Raw genomic sequence first — 17,806 nt, forward strand, 5'->3', positions numbered from 1 at the left:
TCAAGTGGTAATTAAAAAGCCTCTTAGTACTATATTCAATAAAATATATAGTTTTAATTCTATTAATGTTTATTTGGTGTGTTTTTTAATCACTGTCCCCACCCACTTCTGTTTTTAGGTGTTCCTATTTTATCTGAAAGCTGCTTTGAGTCCTTGCCGTGAGTCCCTGTCAGGGAAACAGGTGGGGTGTGTGTATGTGTGTGCATATATATATATATACATATATATATATATGCACACAGATTTATATATAAATCTACTACTACTACAACTACAAATAATAACAACTAATAAAACAGAATTAAAAATGGTAGATGTAATAACATTATCAAACTGTAAACAAAATCAATAGTTTAAAAACAAACATTCCTAATAAAATCACATGTTTGTATAGGCTTGCCTAAACAGAATAGTTTTTTTAGCAAGCATCAGGAAAGGTACAATGAAGGCAGCTGCCTAAAATTAATAAAAATGTAATATTATTAATAACGTTAATTGCGTGTTGCTTTTTTCTTGTTACGACTACGAGGGGTTTCTTCTTTTCCATGTAACCGCAAGGTGTTTTGTAAATTTATCATCATACTAAATAAAAAATCAGCAAATGTGAAAAGCAACAACCCAGAATTGCTATTCCGCTTCTCTCGCTGCGGCCGCCTCCATCCTTGGTCCATTTGCCTCCCTCGCCTCTCCCACCTGTCAGCCTCCACCTGAGAAGCCCTGGCAACTACAAGCCCCAGAGTGCACCGCGCGAATACGCGCAGCGCTCGGTGTCCTCCCCGCCTCTCCCCGGCCGCTATTGGGCGATTGGCGGCTGGGCTGCGTGCGGATTGGCTGGAAGGCGGAGCGCGGGGGGGCGTGGGCGGGCTCGACCCTTGTCGGAGGCTGAGCCCAAGATGGCGGCGTCTGAGGCGACTGGCCGGTACAGGAGCAGCATGAGCAAAAGCAAGGACCCTTCCGGCCTGCTCATCTCCGTCATCAGGTAGCGGGGCCGGCCCCTCTCCCCAGGGCCTGAGGGGAGGTCGGGGAGTGGGGAGCCGCCCCGCCCCGCCCCCTCACCTTCGCGGCTGCACCTGAAAGGCCCTCGAAGGGGCCTGCGCGTGAGGGAGAGATGCTCTGTGAGGGGGGTGAGAGAGTCGGTGGCGGAGGCAGGAGAGCCAGCTGGGCCCTGGCAACGGCTTTTGTGGGTGCCCGGCCCCTTCATGGTTGGATGTCGTGGGTGCTCGGGCACCCCAGGGAGTTGGCACCTATGGGCGTCGGAGAGTGTGTGCCTCTGAGAGGAAGGAGTGTGTCTGAGAGAGACAGCGAGATTGTGAGGAATTAATGCGTGTATGTGTGATGGTGTTGTGTGTTTGTGGGAGAATGTGCCTGTGTGTCAGAGATTGTGTCTCAGAGGGAGAGTGTTTGTGTGTGTGTGAGAGAGAGAGTGTTTGTGGGGGATTAATGTCTGTAAGTGTGACAGAAAGAGTGTGTGTGTGTGTGTGTGTGTGTGTGTGAGTGTGAAGAGCAGGCATAGGCAAACTCGGCCCTCCAGATGTTTTGAGACTACAACTCCCATCATCCCTAGCTAACAGGACAAGTGGTCAGGGATGATGGGAAATGTAGTCTCAAACTGGTGGGCCAAGTTTGCCTATGCCTGGTCAAGAGAGTTTGAAGGAGAGAGAGAGAAGGAGTTTATTTGTATGTGTGTGAGAGCAGGGAGAGAGAGAGATTGTGAGAACGAGGAGGGGAGAAATGTGTGTGTCTGAGGGAGAATGTGTGTGTGTGTGTGTGAGAGAGAGAGAGAGAGAGTGTGTGTGTGTGCAAGAGAGTGTAGGTCTGTGAGGAACTGACTGTGATGGAGTGTGTCAGTCCCAGAGACACAGTGATCCCTGGAATCCCTTGCATTACTGGGGTTCTCCCCCTTTAACTCTGCTCTAGAGATACCTGGGTCTGGCTTTTGTCACCGAAACATATTTATGTTACCTTCTCCCAAATATGACCACCTGGTTGGTGGTGGTTGTTGTTACATACAGTGGAACCTTGGTTGTCGAATATAATTTGTTCCGGAAGACCGTTTGACTTCCAAAACCTTCAACAACCGAGGCACAATTGCCAGTCGGCAAAATCCATTGGAAAAAATGGAGAACCGCGCCTTGGAAGCTGTTTGACTTCGGAAGCGCATTAGAAAACAAAAGCATTCACTTCTGAGTTGTTGGCGTTTGAAAGCTGAAATGTTCAACTTCCGAAGCGTTTGACAACCGAGGTTTCACTGTATTTATTTATACCCCACCTTTTCCCCTGACTCAAGGCGACTTTCAGATAAAAATAGGAACTGCTAAAAACCTGAGGAAACAATAATTAAAAACAATTAAACATGACTGGAATTTAAACTGTATATATCTATGTAAAACCTATTAAAATAATACATATAATTACAGTAGAAACAGGACCACACAAACGCCTTCATTAAAAGCAGTCAGTTTTCTAAAGCCTGTTAAAACAAGAAGGTCTTCTTAAGCTGCCAGCGGAACGATAACAAGGAAGGAGCCAGTGTGGCTTCTGTAGGGAGGGAGTTCCAACATGTGGGAGCAAACACTGAGAAGGCCCTTCACTGTGCAGTGACAGGTGGGATGGGAAGCTGCCCAATACAGAATCAGGCCATTGGTCCACCTTGCTCAATATTGTCTGCACTGACTGGCAGCGGCTCCTCGTTCTTTCAGGCAAAAGACATTCCCAGCCCTACCTGGAGACGCCACTGGGGATTGAACTGGGATCCTCCCACATGTAAGGGCACTGAGCTACCGCCCCTTCCCCAAGTAAAACAGCCAAGCAAATATAAGTCATGTTTGATATGTCGTTGAAAATCCATTTTAGGAACATAGGCCCTGTGCTGAGACCAGGAGTCCACCTTGAAGAGTATTGTTTACACTGATTGACAGTGGCTCTCCAGGCTTTCAGACAGGGTGTCTTACCTGGCCCTACCTGGAGATGCCAAGGATTGAACCTAAGAAATTCTGGGCCCTTATCCAGTGTTGGTCCAGAAGTTGCTTGACTACAACTCCCCTTCTTTCCTGACCATTTGTCTTGCTGGCTAGAATTGGTGGGAGATGTTCCTACCATTGATCAGGTACCCTGCCCAACAGTTGGCCACTTGAGCAGCTCTACCTAGTTTTTTGGGGGGAAGGGGTCTCAAAAAAAGTGTGGTACAGTTCTCCACTTTGTTCTAGCAGTATTTCTGCTTGAATTGGTGGAAGTGAAGCCTTATAGCCACAGGAAAGTGTAATATTAATGCCTAGACTAGCAGTTCATTTCAGAGGGGTTGGACTTCCTGCATTGCAGGGGGTTGGACTAGATGACCCTTGGGGTCCCTTCCAACTCTATAGTTCTATGAGTCCAGGAAGAATAAGGCAGTATTCATGATCCTCTTCCCTCCAGTTTATCTTGACAACAACCCTGTGGTCTGAAAGAGAGAGCAACTGTCCCAAGGTCACCCAGTAAGCTTCATAACTGACTGCATATTTGAACTTGGGTGTCCCCAGGCTTGTCTAATACTCTGTCTAGGTGCAGCAGGGCGCATGTTGACTCTTCTGTGTTGGATTAAGGGGAAATGGTGTTAGATGCAACTGCATCAAACACTCCAATTGTACAGATAAGTACCTGGAAAAGTAGAGGGCTGTGTTAGCACCCCTCCTTGGCTGAGACTGTTTGTGTAGAAGTGAATGTTCTGAATCAAAATCAGAGTGGCTTTACATCTGCAGAGGTAAAATAAAAAATTTAAAGGACCGGTTAGAAAGGGCCTCAGCTTCTCCCAGGGACTTTTAATTTGAGAGACTCCAATGCTGTGGAGAATGTGAAGTAGTAACAAGAACGCCATTGAGTAGGCTGAGATTATATTGAGAGGGGGTATTAGTTAGTGATGTAGAAAGGCAGAGGTAAGACTTGCATTCTTCCATTTTAGAAATGAAATGAGTCTTCTCACATCCTCTGGTCATATCTGTATATGGGTCTGCGGGGCTTTCTTTTATCTATTTCTTTAGGTCCAGATTCAACTAAATAGGTGTGCTAGCGGCAGCCAGTCCAACAAGTACCACAAACGTAACTGGCCATTTTCCGCTTTTCTCTTCCTGTGCACTCCTCCTACAAATTGACTCAGGGGAGGGGGGTCAGGAGAACCCCCAGGACAGAGTGTAGGAGGAGAAGAGAAGATTTCATTCCATCTGGCAAGCAGAAATGCTTGCACTGTTGAATCCCACCCTCAATTACATTTATGAATCACTATGAAATATCCTGAAGCAATTTAATAAAACCATCAACAATAAAAACATATATAAAACAATTTCATATCCAATACAGTTATTGATGGGATAAAATGGTCCTCTTTGAGGGAAACTGATATTAGTTGATTTAATCTGTGCTGCCTACGTCTTGTGAGTAGGTTGGATAGAGCCTTCCCACATTGTTGCTTTCTGAAATCAACCTTGCCTCAATTTCGTTTTTTGGTAGTGTTCCAATTTGTTGTCCCTGCCCACTTTTGGAGTATTGTAACTTTCCATCTGAGGGGACGCGGGTGGTGCTGTGGTCTAAACCACTGAGCCTAGGGCTTGCCGATTGGAAGGTCAGTGTTTCAAATCCCTGCGACTGGGTGAGCTTCCGTTGCTCGGTCCCAGCTCCTGCCAACCTAGCAGTTCGAAAGCACGTCAAAGTGCAAGTAGATAAATAGGTACCGCTCCGGCGAGAAGATGAACGGCGTTTCTGTGTGCGGCTCTGGTTTGTCAGAAGCGGCTTAGTCACGCTGGCCACATGACCCGGAATTGTCGGCACCCTCGGCCAGTAAAGCGAGATGAGCGCCGCAACCCCAGAGTCGTTTGCGGCTGGACTTAACTGTCAGGGGTTCTTTACCTTTACCTTTTTAACTTTCCATCTGCACCGTGTTGCTGTTTTGTTCACATTCCTTTCTAAAATACGGGTAGATGGTATGGCACTTATGATCACACACTTGGTTGTTATAAACTCATGTGTCAGCCTATATTTATGCAGAATCCCTTATTTATGAATGTGAATGGATTGGTGTAACATCTTTCTTTTTTTTGCACTTGTGAAGTTTCACTCCGTTTAATTTTGGAATGCAGTAAAGTGGGAACGTTAAACTGGTGTGGATTTGGTCCCCCTCCCCCACAACGCCTCAAAAATCATATCCCAGAGAGTTAAAAGGGTCTCCCACTCTCTGGAGCTTTTTTATAGGGTAGGTGTGGATCTGGAAGAGCAGGACAGAAAAAGGAAGCTCCATTGTGCACACTTGGAAGTCTGTTGTGTAAACTGAGCAGAAGAGTTGGATATATTCCTGTGCCTCCCCAAGATGATCTCACATGAACTACCTTTAATCAGTGAGACCATACAATTATTATTATTATTATTATTATTATTATTATTATTATTATTATTATTATCTTATTAAGTGATACAAATAACTTTGCCGTTCATCACTTGATATTATTATTTAAGTTGTATTTAACCATATTGTGTTTTAAAAAAGGACTGCATGAGGGCCAGAGCTCACATTTATTTATTACTTTTACACAAGCCCTTTTTTCCAAGGAGACCAGGGTGCTGCTTGCAGTTACCTTGTTTTATTCTCACAGTAATGGTCAGATGGCGATTTGTGAACTGCATAAATGGATAAATTACCTTGCATTTTTGCCTTCCCCTTTGCATATATTGAATGTGGGGTTTAGAGACCTAATCTAAGGTTGTTCATTTCTGTAGCTTAGGTTGAAAATGTAAGTTAGAAGATTATACAACAGAGCTGTTAATGAAAACTGATCTCATGAGTTCTGACATTTAGGATACAAAAGAAATCGATTGAAATAGTTCTTGTGTGGGCACTGGAAGCTTGCTCCTGCCGTGTTTGCTATCAAGGCATGGCGGTGCTGAGGTACAATATGAGGTTTTGAAAGTAAAACTGACTGGAAATGAAAGGTGACCTATTAATTTTATTGTCCAAGCTGACTGCAAAAAGTAAATGGCACAAAGGAAATTAAAGTGGATGCTCTTTTAGCAGGAGCTTGGGTTTTAAAAAAGAAAAGAAAGACTGTTCTGAATAGGCGCCATTTTTTCCTTCCTATTATGAAATTCTGAAAAAAGGGTGTTCTCAATCATGATTGGATTTCTGGTGGTGTTGAATGAATTTATTTGCCGCTGAGGGCCACAGTGAAATCGAACATACTCTGGAGGCTTGAGGATGACATATCTTTTGCTAAAATTTACTGCAAATTGGATTCCTAGATGTGGCTAGACTGCTGATGAGGCAACCAGCCAAGCAACATACAACACCTCTGGTCTAAAACATCTGCACTGGCTGCCCATATGCTACTGCATCAGGATCAAGCTTCTTATGTTGATATACACGGTCTTGAACAACTTGGGTCCAGGGTACCTTATGTCCCCTGAGCCCTTATATCCCACCTTGATCGCAGAGATCATCCGGAGGAGCACTATTAGTTGTCATCAGTGTTATAGAGGCTTGACTGATCTCAACTAGAAGGTAGGCATGTGGTGTGGAACACTGTTCCAGCAGAGATTCAGCACATATCCTCACTTTTGACTTTCAGGCATCTCTTGACCTTTTTATGCCAGCAGGCCTTTGCAGTTGTTTAATATTTAATTTATTGATTAATCAGTCACTTTAATTAGTATTTGCATTATTTTTAATGGTGTTTTTATTGTTACACTCCACCCTAGTATTTTATGATATGGCGGTATAGAAATAGCTAGTAGCTAAACGAATGAATGAATGATGCCACTGCTTCTTCAAATAGGCCCATTACCTTTGACTTTATTGACTAGCATTTAATTCAGGAAAACAACTAATGACTTTTTTTGGAAACCATAATGGGATATTTTCCACGGCTGAGACTTTTAAGTCAGAAGTGTCTCCTGCTTTTTGGTCCAAGGGCTACATGCATCCATCTCCAGCCCCCCTGGGACCTCATTCCAATCCATAATCTTTTGTGCACACAGGCACTCACAGCAGCACTTCACCTCCCACAGCTGACCTGCACTGATCAGCTGGGAAGGGGGTTATTGCCCCACTCCACTAATTAAATAATCAACTTGATCTGTATCCCTACTGGGGTGCTGGGCTGGCAGAGAGGTGTACATATTATTTATTTATTGCTGCTACTACCAAAATTGGTGGGATCTGAGCAGGACAGAAAAAAAATGCTTGGGGGGAATCAGGCTCAGGCTCCCAAGACTAATGTTTAACCTCCCCTGCTTTAAATTATTTCAGATAGTGCAGGCCCTTTTTTAGTGGACAGAACTTCTGAATAAACAGAGATTCTTAGAGATGTGCCACTTGTCCCAAGGAGGATATAGTCATGCTACTCTTAAAAAAATAGCAAATGTGACAAAAGTAAGGGGGAGAAAGAAAGTCAGATCACTTTAACAATAAGAATAATCCATCAAAAAGATAAATAATTCATCAATCCTAATGTAAACATATATATTACCGTAACCTCTCCATAAGTCCAAATAGGAAATTGACAATTATGCATTCAAATAAAATCAGGTAAAATCTTCAGACTATTGAGGAATGGATAGTGAGTGTTTGTCTTTGCAACCCTGAAGTATATATAGATCTCTTTGCAGCAATAAAAACTTGCAGGATCCATTTTTGTTGTCCATCCGTTAGTCCCCTCATCACAAGAATCCACAAATATCGACGTTAATATGGACAATGATTTCTGACCAAACGAGCAACACCAGAGGACATACCCACCTCATAAGCCTCTTCGTGTCACTCTTAGTGGATGCTATACTATTTAAACATTTTGGCATCCTAATTGCATTGAGATGGTTTAACACTCTGGTAAGCAAGAAAGGCTCAGGAAAGAGGTGTGTCCATAATAATAATAATAATAATAATAATAATTTATACCCTGCCCATCTGGCTGGGCCTCCCCAGCCACTCTGGGCGGCTTCCATAGAAACCAAAAATACAGTAAAATATCACATGTTAAAAACTTCCCTGAACAGGGCTGCCTTAAGATGTCTTCTGAATGTCAGGTAGTTGTTTATCGCTTTGACATCTGCTGGACAAGACGGGCGCCACTACTGAGAAGGCCCTCTGCCTGGTTCCCTGTAGCTTTGCTTCTCGCAATGAGGGAACCGCCAGGAGGCCCTCGGCACTGGACCTCAGCGTCTGGGCAGAATGATGGGGGTGGAGACGCTCCTTCAGGTATACTGGACCGAGGCCGTTTAGGGCTTTAAAGGTCAGCACCAACACTTTGGATTGTGCTCGGAAACGTACTGGGAGCCAGTGTAGGTCTTTCAAGACTGGTGTTATATGGTCTCGGCGGCCGCTCCCAGTCACCACTGCTTCCTCACCCAGAGTCAGCTTTGGATAAGAACTGAAACAGGTGTCCCCCGTCACCCCATCTTTCTGCAGAGAAGAAAGATTCTTTCTCTTTGCCCAGTCCTTCAGCAGGCACAGAGAGTTTGATGGGAAGGCTGCCTGAGGCTGCCGTGGGTCTAGTGCCTTTATTTTGCCTAGCTGTCTAGATCCCTCATTCTGTGTCACTTGCAAAACTAATGTATGGGGAAATAGGAAATCATAGACCGCCTGTCTTTAAAGTGTTGCCATGAATTAGAAAAAGAATGCATCTTTTGCTTTGCAATGTTTATGGACTGCTTTCCTTTTCTAGTTTATCTCTTCAGTTGTAATGTGCTAGTGAATAATCCATTGACCATTTCTTAGGTATCTGTTAAAGTATCAACGTTTCTTCAGAGTTTTTTAATGCACCAATTTACGGTGAAATAAAATTGTGCTGGGTATAGTTTTAAAGGCACAGTTGACAACTACCTAATGGATGTAAAAATTCTAAAGGCTGTAATTGTAGCTGCTGTCTAAAAACCTCTCAGTGGACGGAGTGTTTAAGATGCAACTTGATCTGTACAGTATTTGTATCTTTAAAATGTAGTGTACTGGGTGGAGAAATCCAGCCAACTGGTGAAGGACAAACTGGACAATATTGTCTTCTAGAGGGATATGTTTATGTGCTTCTATTGATTTCTTTCTCTCCCCTCCTCCTCCTCCTAACCTTTTGTTTTGCCCCTACTTGGTTGGAACGGCTTTTGTATTCTGAAACAAGCTATCTGGCATTTAGCAAATGCTATGTCTTGGTGAGAGCTTGTCAGAATTTTTTTAATTGGTGAATGTATCTGCCTTTATTTATTGTTAGGATTTTTGTTATCTAGTTCAGGCTGCAGTCCTATGCACCCTTACTTGGAAGTAAACCTCACTGAACACAGTGGGACTTCTGAGTAAACTTGCATAACACTGGACTTGTAAGGATTGCTTTAAAAATGACAACCCCACCAACCTTCTGTCTTAAAGGCCTTCTTTAATTGGGAAAACAAAGTTTGGTTGTTACGTAATGAGACTGTTTTTGTCATTGGGACACACTCTGAATGTTAGGAAGGATTATCTGGTTTCAATAAAGTTCGAATTTCAGAAAGGAAATAAGGAAATAGTATAGAAAGGTATCCACTAATACTGAAATGCATGCTTAACTTGAGAGCAAATCCTGTTGAACTAATCTGGACTTAATATTAAGTAATGAGAGAGTTTATATATATTTGTAAATACTGAAGGAGAAGGTAGTCATAGCTTACATATACTGATGGATGTTCTTATAGGTAGTAGAGGCCCAGTTCACTAGGCTAAACCATGGCTGAGCATGAATGAATGAGTATGCAGGAATGCACAGGAAAAATTGCAGCTTCTTCGTTCCTCCTTCATTTCTGCTGCCACCTCACTACCCCACACTAAGCCATAGTTTGGCTTACTGTTGCATCTGAAGCTGGGCTGATAGTTTGTCTTGCTCTAGAAAAAGCATGAGCCATAACCCAGGCTTGTTCATGGCTTACCAGTTACCACTTGAGGTTAGTCTGTGGGAGATAAACCATGCATCCAGGTTGGGACCTAACACAAGCTACATACCCTATGACTTAGCTCTTGGTAGCGGCAGCAGGAGCAGAAGAATAAGGCAGCCATGTTCCCCCCCCCCCGCCCCGCGTGAGTGCTCACCTGTTCATACTTAGCCTTGGTTTGGTCTAGCATGACGTCTGAAATGGCCCAGTGATTTCAAACTACCAGGAACATTTGCTAAGAGGTGCCAGCAAGGCAGTTGAATTAAATACGTTTTGATAAGGCACAAGCTCTCTTCTAGTCCAAAATCATCTAGTCCACCCCCCTGCAATTTAGGAATCTTTTGACCAATGTGGGGCTTGAAACCTCAAACCTGAGATTAAGAGTCCCATGCTGCTCCTAAAGCACATTGTTAACTCACTCTTTGGCTTGCCTGTTTGTGCTCGGTGTGGTGTGGCAGTATGGTTAAAGATTCAAGCTAAGCAATCTCTGGCTCAGATATGTCAACCATGAATTCACGTGGTAGCCTTATGGTGAGCTCCTATTTCTCATCACCAGCACCCCTCCCCCCAAAAAAAACCTGGCCTGCCTTTGTAAGGAATGGGGAGAGAACGCTTGTGAATGTACTATGCAAATGCTTAGTAGTTCGGTTTTAGAAGAGCAATACTGTGGAACCTCGTGTTATGTACCGTCCTCCTTGCGAACGCTGTGGGTTACGAGCTCCACAAACCTGGAAGTAGATGCCCCTTGTTGCGAACTTTGTGAGCGGAAGTCACGCACTGACAGCGCGGCAGCAGGAGGCGCCATTGGTGAAAGTGTGCCTCATGTTATGAGGAGTTTTCGGTTACAAACGGACCTCCGGAATGGATTAAGTTTGTAATCGGAGGTACCACTGTAATACAATTCAAGTGTTCTGTGTACCTCATCTTAATTCGGACAACAGTTATGTCTTATCATTCTAATATTGTTGGGTAAGGGTAGGCTGGAAGCTGAGGCTGAAGGAAGCGAGGTTTTCCTGAGGTACCTTGTTGAGGCTGTGGTTAAGCTGGGTTTGCTTTGCTCAGAGCAGCAAACAAGCATAGTTAGTGTCTTATAACAGAACTAAAAATTCAAGTCCATCTCTACTGGTGAATCAGCTTGTCCCATTGAGCCTGATGCAAAGAACTGAGAGCTTTCCTAGTTTGGCAGTGTGATAACAGTTGACAACACATTCTCCTTTCTGAGAATTAGAGCTGTATCACAAATTCCACTGAGGGAAGGATTTTAGTTGTGTCTGGGCACTTGTCAGTTCTTGCTGTTGATATCCCTCGTTCCGACAGTCCATCTCTATTAACAGGTACAAACTGATATTCCTTCCAGCAAATGGCTGGTTCCCCAGGTGCATATTTTATCTCCCATATATTTTAATCTGTAGCCTTTTCAGCTCGCCTTTTTTGTTCCACATGCCCTGCTTTCTAAATAGGTATGCTCAGTGAAATTGAAGAAATAATGAGATAATGTGTTATGCATTTTAGGTTAAATCACTAAATATCCCTATTTCATTTATCTTGAGTATATTTTAGCTTATCCCCCCCCCCGCCAATTTGTGTAATTGCTTCAATGGGATTTCAGAATGTATTATCAGATATCTATTTTCAGGTTAAGTACTGCCAGAAGCTGTAGATAATTTCATATGGGAGTTGTCCTTAAAAATAACTTTTCAATTATAACATTCAAATAAGATTTCTTACATTCTGAAAGCAGTGAACACACACACCTCTGGACACTTACTAGAATATACTCCATGTCCAAACTTGGGCTTTAAATGATGTTTATTTACTATTTATTATTTATTTGAGAATGCTTAAATTACCAGAGTTTCTGTCTAAGCAGTGTACATAAAAATTAAAAAGCATGCAGTGGAAAACTTGTGGCAATGCTACATTTTTTGGATGCAGACCAGTGTCTGTTGTCAGTGATGACTGGTGATCAAATACACTTTTATTGTTTAGGGTTGACAGAGTGAAATGCAGCCCTGCTCCCTAGACATATATAAGCTGAGATAAAGATTTTGGAAGGCTTGTTGAAAGAGGAGTGTCTTTTTCAGAGGCCAAAGACAATAGAGAAGGAACATAGTTTTCCTTTCTATAGTATTCAACTCACTTCACACATTCTCATCCAGCACATCTTTAGCATAGTGAATGTGCTATGGTATGTGAACTCCATATGTATGTTTTAATAAATTACTTTTTTATAGATAAGCTAATTGTTGTCAAAAGGTGGTTCTTCATCCTTTTAAAATGAACGGCTAGATGGACGTTTCCAAGAGAGGCCACCACAGAAAGAATCCTGCTCTGCTTCCTCTTAGATTTTACAGCGTGAATAAATGTTGCCTGAAGTAGACCTTTTTTAGATGATCCCAACAAGCTTGTATGTGAAGTGATCCTTTGTTGTTGTTTAGTCGTTTAGTCGTGTCCGACTCTTCATGACCCCATGGACCAGAGCCCGCCAGGCACTCCTGAAGTGATCCTTAGGACTACCTGATTAGGCAAAAGCTCCATCTAGTCCACTGTTCTTTATCGATCAGTTTCATCAGGTTTCCAGTTTTTTTGTTCATGGCCAGAGATCCCTGTCAGCCCTAGTATCTGAACTACGTAATGCTATAAATGCTCAGAATTACGTAACAAGGCAAAGAAAAATAATCCCATTCAGATAATATTGAAACATTTGTTTTCCTGTGAGTTCATGTGAAGTTGTTCATATCTCTGTGCTTCTAATGCAAAAGAAGCAACCCTGTCCATGATGGATCTTTCTGTTCTAGCAAAAAATTGATTTTATGCAGATTAAACCATGAGCTAGAGTTAAGGTAGCCGAGGAAAGAATTTAGCTGTAACAGCTTTGTGAATGGGACAGTCTTGGATAATGAGGAATATCGTTTATGGAATCAGAGACATAGGTACAGTGCCTCTAGCCAAAAATGTATTTTCTCTACTGGCCATCTAACATGGCCAAAGGCATTTGCTGAAACCTTAGGTGTGTCTTTCTGGCAGAATAGTAAGGTTGGAAAAATACACATTCATGTTTAAAGTTGAACATTAAACCATGGAGCAGATTTAACTCAACAAAACAATGATATAGCTTGTAGAATAAATATATCTTAGCTGATGTTTAAAATTGAACTTTAATGAAACTCTATGGTAAAATATGTGAAAACAAGTTAACACGAAGCCTAAGGAGTCATATTCCTCCCCAATTCTCCCATTTAGATGTGGAATGGAAAGGAAAAAATATGGCACACAAGGACAGATGACATCACACGTGTGGCACATGTAGTCAGTCTGAGGATGCTTCTTTTATGTTCTTTGTGTGGCATCTTTCTCCACATGTAATTGTTGTGATGACAATCTTATGGCAGAAGTTCACTTCCAGTATGTGTTTTTTAGAGTAGCAGGTTGTCAGGGCTGGCGAATTATCAAATTGTTTTCTGATTGATTGCCTAATATTGCAGACTGGTGCAGTAATTATCTGTTGTTCCTCTGTACCATGCAGTAGAGTGGAGTCTGTAGATTTGTCTTGTGAGGTCTTAATTCAGTGTTGCTTCTTTCCACTGCTATGAATTGGGGTTGTCAACTGATCAAATGCTTTAGTCGATTAAGTGTCGTGCTTTAACTCATTAATCAAAGTAAATATTGTATTACTTCAATGAAAGTGATATTTCTGAGGACATGCAATGAAGACAGCAGTTGCTTTCAAGTAAATAAAACTGACAAATTGTTTATTCCCAGGAAAATGATTTCAGATGTCTGAATCAATTCTGAGATGTATAAAAATGGTTCAGGGCAGCACTAAACCACCCTTAAAAAACACAAGCCAGCCACCTTGTTTCTTGGAATCTAGATAAACAATCCAGTCCTCCTCCTGCTGCATCACAGCACTCTTGCAGTGGGCAGAGCTGCTTCCATGGATTCAAGCCCAGCTCAATTTAAAGTTAATTGTGAGCCCCGATTTTAGCTAGGCAGCCTTTTTGTGAGCTTTGTTCAAGAACTGATCTAACCAGACAGTGCTAGATCTACAGATTTTGCCATGGGACAATGGTCTGCGCTGCTGTCCCCACTCTCCCTAATTATGAAGTCCAGTCAGGGAATATGATGGTTATAGCCAGTTTTCAGTAGCTGAAGTTCGCGATAAGGGCTGCTGTCCCTCAATTCAATAAATAAGATTAACTGTATTAAAGCTGGCTTTCCAGCTATGCAGGATACAAACACACATAGAATCATATAACTGTAAAGTTGGAAGGGACCCCAAGAGTCTTATAGTCCAACCCTCTGCAATGAAGGAATCATAGCTAAATGTTCCCTGACAGATGGCTACCATTCAAACATGCCATTCAAAACTATTAAAGGTGACCAAAAAGAAAATTAGAGGCCAACCAAGAAAAATATCATGGACTCTTTAGAGTCCCATGGACTGCAAGAAGAACAAACCCATCCATTCTTAAGGAAATCAGCCCTGAGTGCTCACTGGAAGGACAGATCGTGAAGCTGAGGCTCCAACACTTTGGCCACCTCATGAGAAGAGAAGACTGCCTGGAAAAGACCCTGATGTTGGGAAAGATGGAGGGCACAAGAAGAAGGGGACGACAGAGGATGAGATGGTTGGACAGTGTTCTCGAAGCTATAAACATGAGTTTGACCAAACTGCGGGAGGCAGTGGAGGACAGAAGTGCCTGGCGTGCTCTGCTCCAGGGGGTGACGAAGAGTCGGACACGACTAAATGACTAAACAACAACAACAAATTCCTTTGGGAGTCTCTCCATATTCTTCCCTTCTCAGCTTCCTGAGTGTGGTGATGGTACCATTCCCTGCCAGCAGCCCTAGTCCTTAGCCCAATGGGAGTGGCTGACTTACTCCCAAGTAAGCCTGAGGGTAGCAAGGCACCTCCTCCTACATCAGAGACCTACCCAGGGGCACCCTTCCCCATATACTTGATTGGGTCTGGGAGTCGATCAGTGCAACTAAGCATGCTTCGGAGCGCTCCTTTCTGCACGATCTGCAGTACATCCCTCCCTCTCTCCTTTCAGCTACACTGTTGAGGCAGGATGTGTGGGGCAGTGTGCTTCTATCTTTTCTTCCTAGGACCCCTCGTCTGCCCTGCCTTCCACAGGGCTGTGGGAAGGGGGCTGCTTCCAAGGACAAAAGGGTCCCTCAGAGGCTCTCATGCTTGCTTCACTAGAAGAGCAGGGGAGGGAAATTTTACTGCCCCCTCTAAACTTCAACCTGGAGCACATGCCTCTTTTCGCCTCTGCTAGATCCAGACCTGTAATCATTCTTGGAAGCCAATATTAGACTTTTTTTTTAAAGTGCCAGTCACATAAAGTATCAAGCATTTTGCTTCTACATAAATGGATAGGCACTCAACCACCTGAGCTGGTTTTTAGAAGGGAGTGATTGCTCTCTATGGAAATGCTGGTTCAGTGCATTTACCCACATTTGTTATTTTAGGTGAATCTTCTTGTCACTAGTATTTTCTGTCATGGCAAAAAGCAGGGATGGAGAGGGGGGAATCTTTTTTGTCGTTTGCCACTCCCCTCTATTTGCATGAAGCACATAAGGCACATAACCTGGATCTCACCCATTGCTCCTTGATCTTACTTGGTAGCTGAAACCTAGAGACACCCTGTCTTGCCTTTTCAGCTTCTTGTTGGATTTTTGGCCTTTAACGAATTAGCCTAAATGAAAGGTACACACTTAAATGCCTTTAAAAAACAAAACAAAAACCTCAACCTTCTATTTCTTTGTTGTTGCTCAGCCTGGATGAGTAGCCAAGTGGCAAATTGCATGGCTGTTTGCATGTTTTCTTACACTCCCATTAAAAGTAACTTTGTGTTTTTAAAACATTGCATCTTATTGCAGTTCTTGAGTTGGCAGGCTTGTCCCCCTTTATTTATAAAGGCATATATCCATTTTTCAAAAAAAGCTTTCACAGAAGAATACAATAAAATCACAAAAGTGCAGCCAAAATAAACATTTAAAACATAAGGTTGTATCTAGCTAAATTCTGCTTGTAGGCCCATTTAAATGAATAACCTAAGTTAGTCATTCTTGTTAATTCCAATGGGTCTACTCTGACTAGCTTTGGATGCAGCCCACATAGATTATCCAGTCTATGCAATGGCAAAACAAGAGGTGCTGTTGAGAATCCCTTGAAATAAATATTATCTTTAAAGATTAAGCATGATTAGTGCTTGCCTAAATAGAAAGGACTTAAATGCCTGCCTGAACGGAGCAAGGTCCTAGATTTAGATAATGTACTAGCAGGGCATTGTACATGACTTCATTATGTACATGCCAGAGGTAGTTTTGAAACTGAAGGGTGGCAAATAAATGTGTTTCTGAAATATAAGTTCCATTGCATACAGTTTCAATATACTATCCTGCTTTGGCTGGCATTGCATAGTCAATGTTGTTTTGTCTTTGTGGCCAGATCTAGTCCGAGAGGGGCAGATTTAATATGAACACTAATTTTAATATGAACGTTAACCTCTCAGAGTAGCTGCAGGAGATGAAGCCTTTTGGAAAATCCGGTGATGGTTTTGAAAAAGTGACCATTGCTAGAACAATGGGGTTGCTAGTTATCATAAGGTAGATTTTTGAGTGATTTGTAGTAGATCTTCAAGATTTTTGACTTACTGTGGTTTAAGAATAGTAACCCTCCCTCTTTTTTTTTTAAACAAAAAGCCCTCCCCCTCTTTCTAAATTGAGTTGGCATCCCCTAGCATGGTCTTTCTGGGCCTGTGGGCAGGTCTGCAAACCGGAGAAGCTGTTGTGGACATTGTGCGTGCTTTGCACCCTTGCACACCCATTCTCTGCCCATCAGCAATTACCTAACTGGAGTGTGGGAGGGATAGTTTTGAGGGGAATCACTGTTGTAAAGAAAGGGTTGACCCTTACCATTCCAGTTGTAACCCCTGAAATTACTGTTCTCTAACTATGCTGCAGTTGGGCTTGAGAAAAGAGTGGGTGGGTGGGAGAGAGGATGCTGCAGGTGTGAGGGACGGTGCCCGATGGACCGGAGGGATCATGAAGGTTTAGATGAAAAACCAAGAGTAGATTTTTGTGTGACAGGATTGTCAGCTTAGTTCTGATACTGAAAGCAAATTTCTGGGTTTAATTCTAAGAGAATGGTGCCACCTCTGAACCACTTGCTGGTGAGTTTTTTTGCGGGTTCTGATAACGCTCCCCCCATAGATCACACAAGCCTGAAGGCTGCCCACCCTTTATCTAGGTAATTAATGCAGTATAGCTTATTTTCTGAGGTACGTGGTTGCCAGCAGATCAAGTTGAAATATACACCAGCTTTTTAATATTTATGTATTTATTATCCTGCCTTCTGTTTGCAGTAGTGTTTTCAGAAGTTTGAAAGCAGAAAAGTTTTTTGGTTTTTTTTGCTAGGGCAAACACTTCATTTCTCCTCCTCCCTACCTCCTTTGCAAACACTTTGTTGACTTTGCTCCAACAAACATTTTAATGGGACCACAGTGAGTGTTCAGATTCCCTTCATTTACTTTTCTGCAATCTCAGCAGGAATGTATGTAGAGTCCTGAGAATATTAAGTATCTCTTGCCTTGCTCTGAAGGAACATAATGTTTGGATCATAATGGCACACCTGGTGATTTTTTTTCAGAGGCTTTTTGCTAGGCTCTGACTGAAAAGAGCATGGTAACAGTCTGAAAGTGAAGAAAAACTTTTGTCGTCATAATAATAATAATAATAATGGTTCCCAGCTAAATTGAGGGTGGATTTTTATTACTGAGAAGAAGGATAATTATTAATATGGAACAAAATATTGTGGACTAATACAAATAGAGTCTTGTGAAAAAAGTTCATAGTTTAATGGGAGCAGTGGTGGAAGATGCATGCC

The 17,806-nt window shown here is 42.5% G+C and overlaps 1 protein-coding gene across 2 annotated transcripts in view; it reads left to right on the forward strand.

Moving 5' to 3' along the window:
- Positions 1 to 846: 846 nt before the first annotated feature.
- The window catches only part of EXOC4 (exocyst complex component 4), a 352,759-nt gene continuing 335,799 nt past the window's right edge, over positions 847 to 17,806 (forward strand). For both annotated transcript variants that reach the window (XM_081926878.1, XM_081926879.1), the window contains exon 1: positions 847 to 979. In XM_081926878.1, the coding sequence (XP_081783004.1) occupies positions 894 to 979 (86 nt within the window). In that variant the 5' untranslated portion in view covers positions 847 to 893. The remainder of the gene's footprint in view (positions 980 to 17,806) is intronic.

The sequence above is a fragment of the Podarcis melisellensis genome, assembly GCF_964234715.1.
Source record: "Podarcis melisellensis genome assembly, chromosome: 10".
NCBI classification, from domain to species: Eukaryota; Metazoa; Chordata; class Lepidosauria; order Squamata; family Lacertidae; genus Podarcis; species Podarcis melisellensis.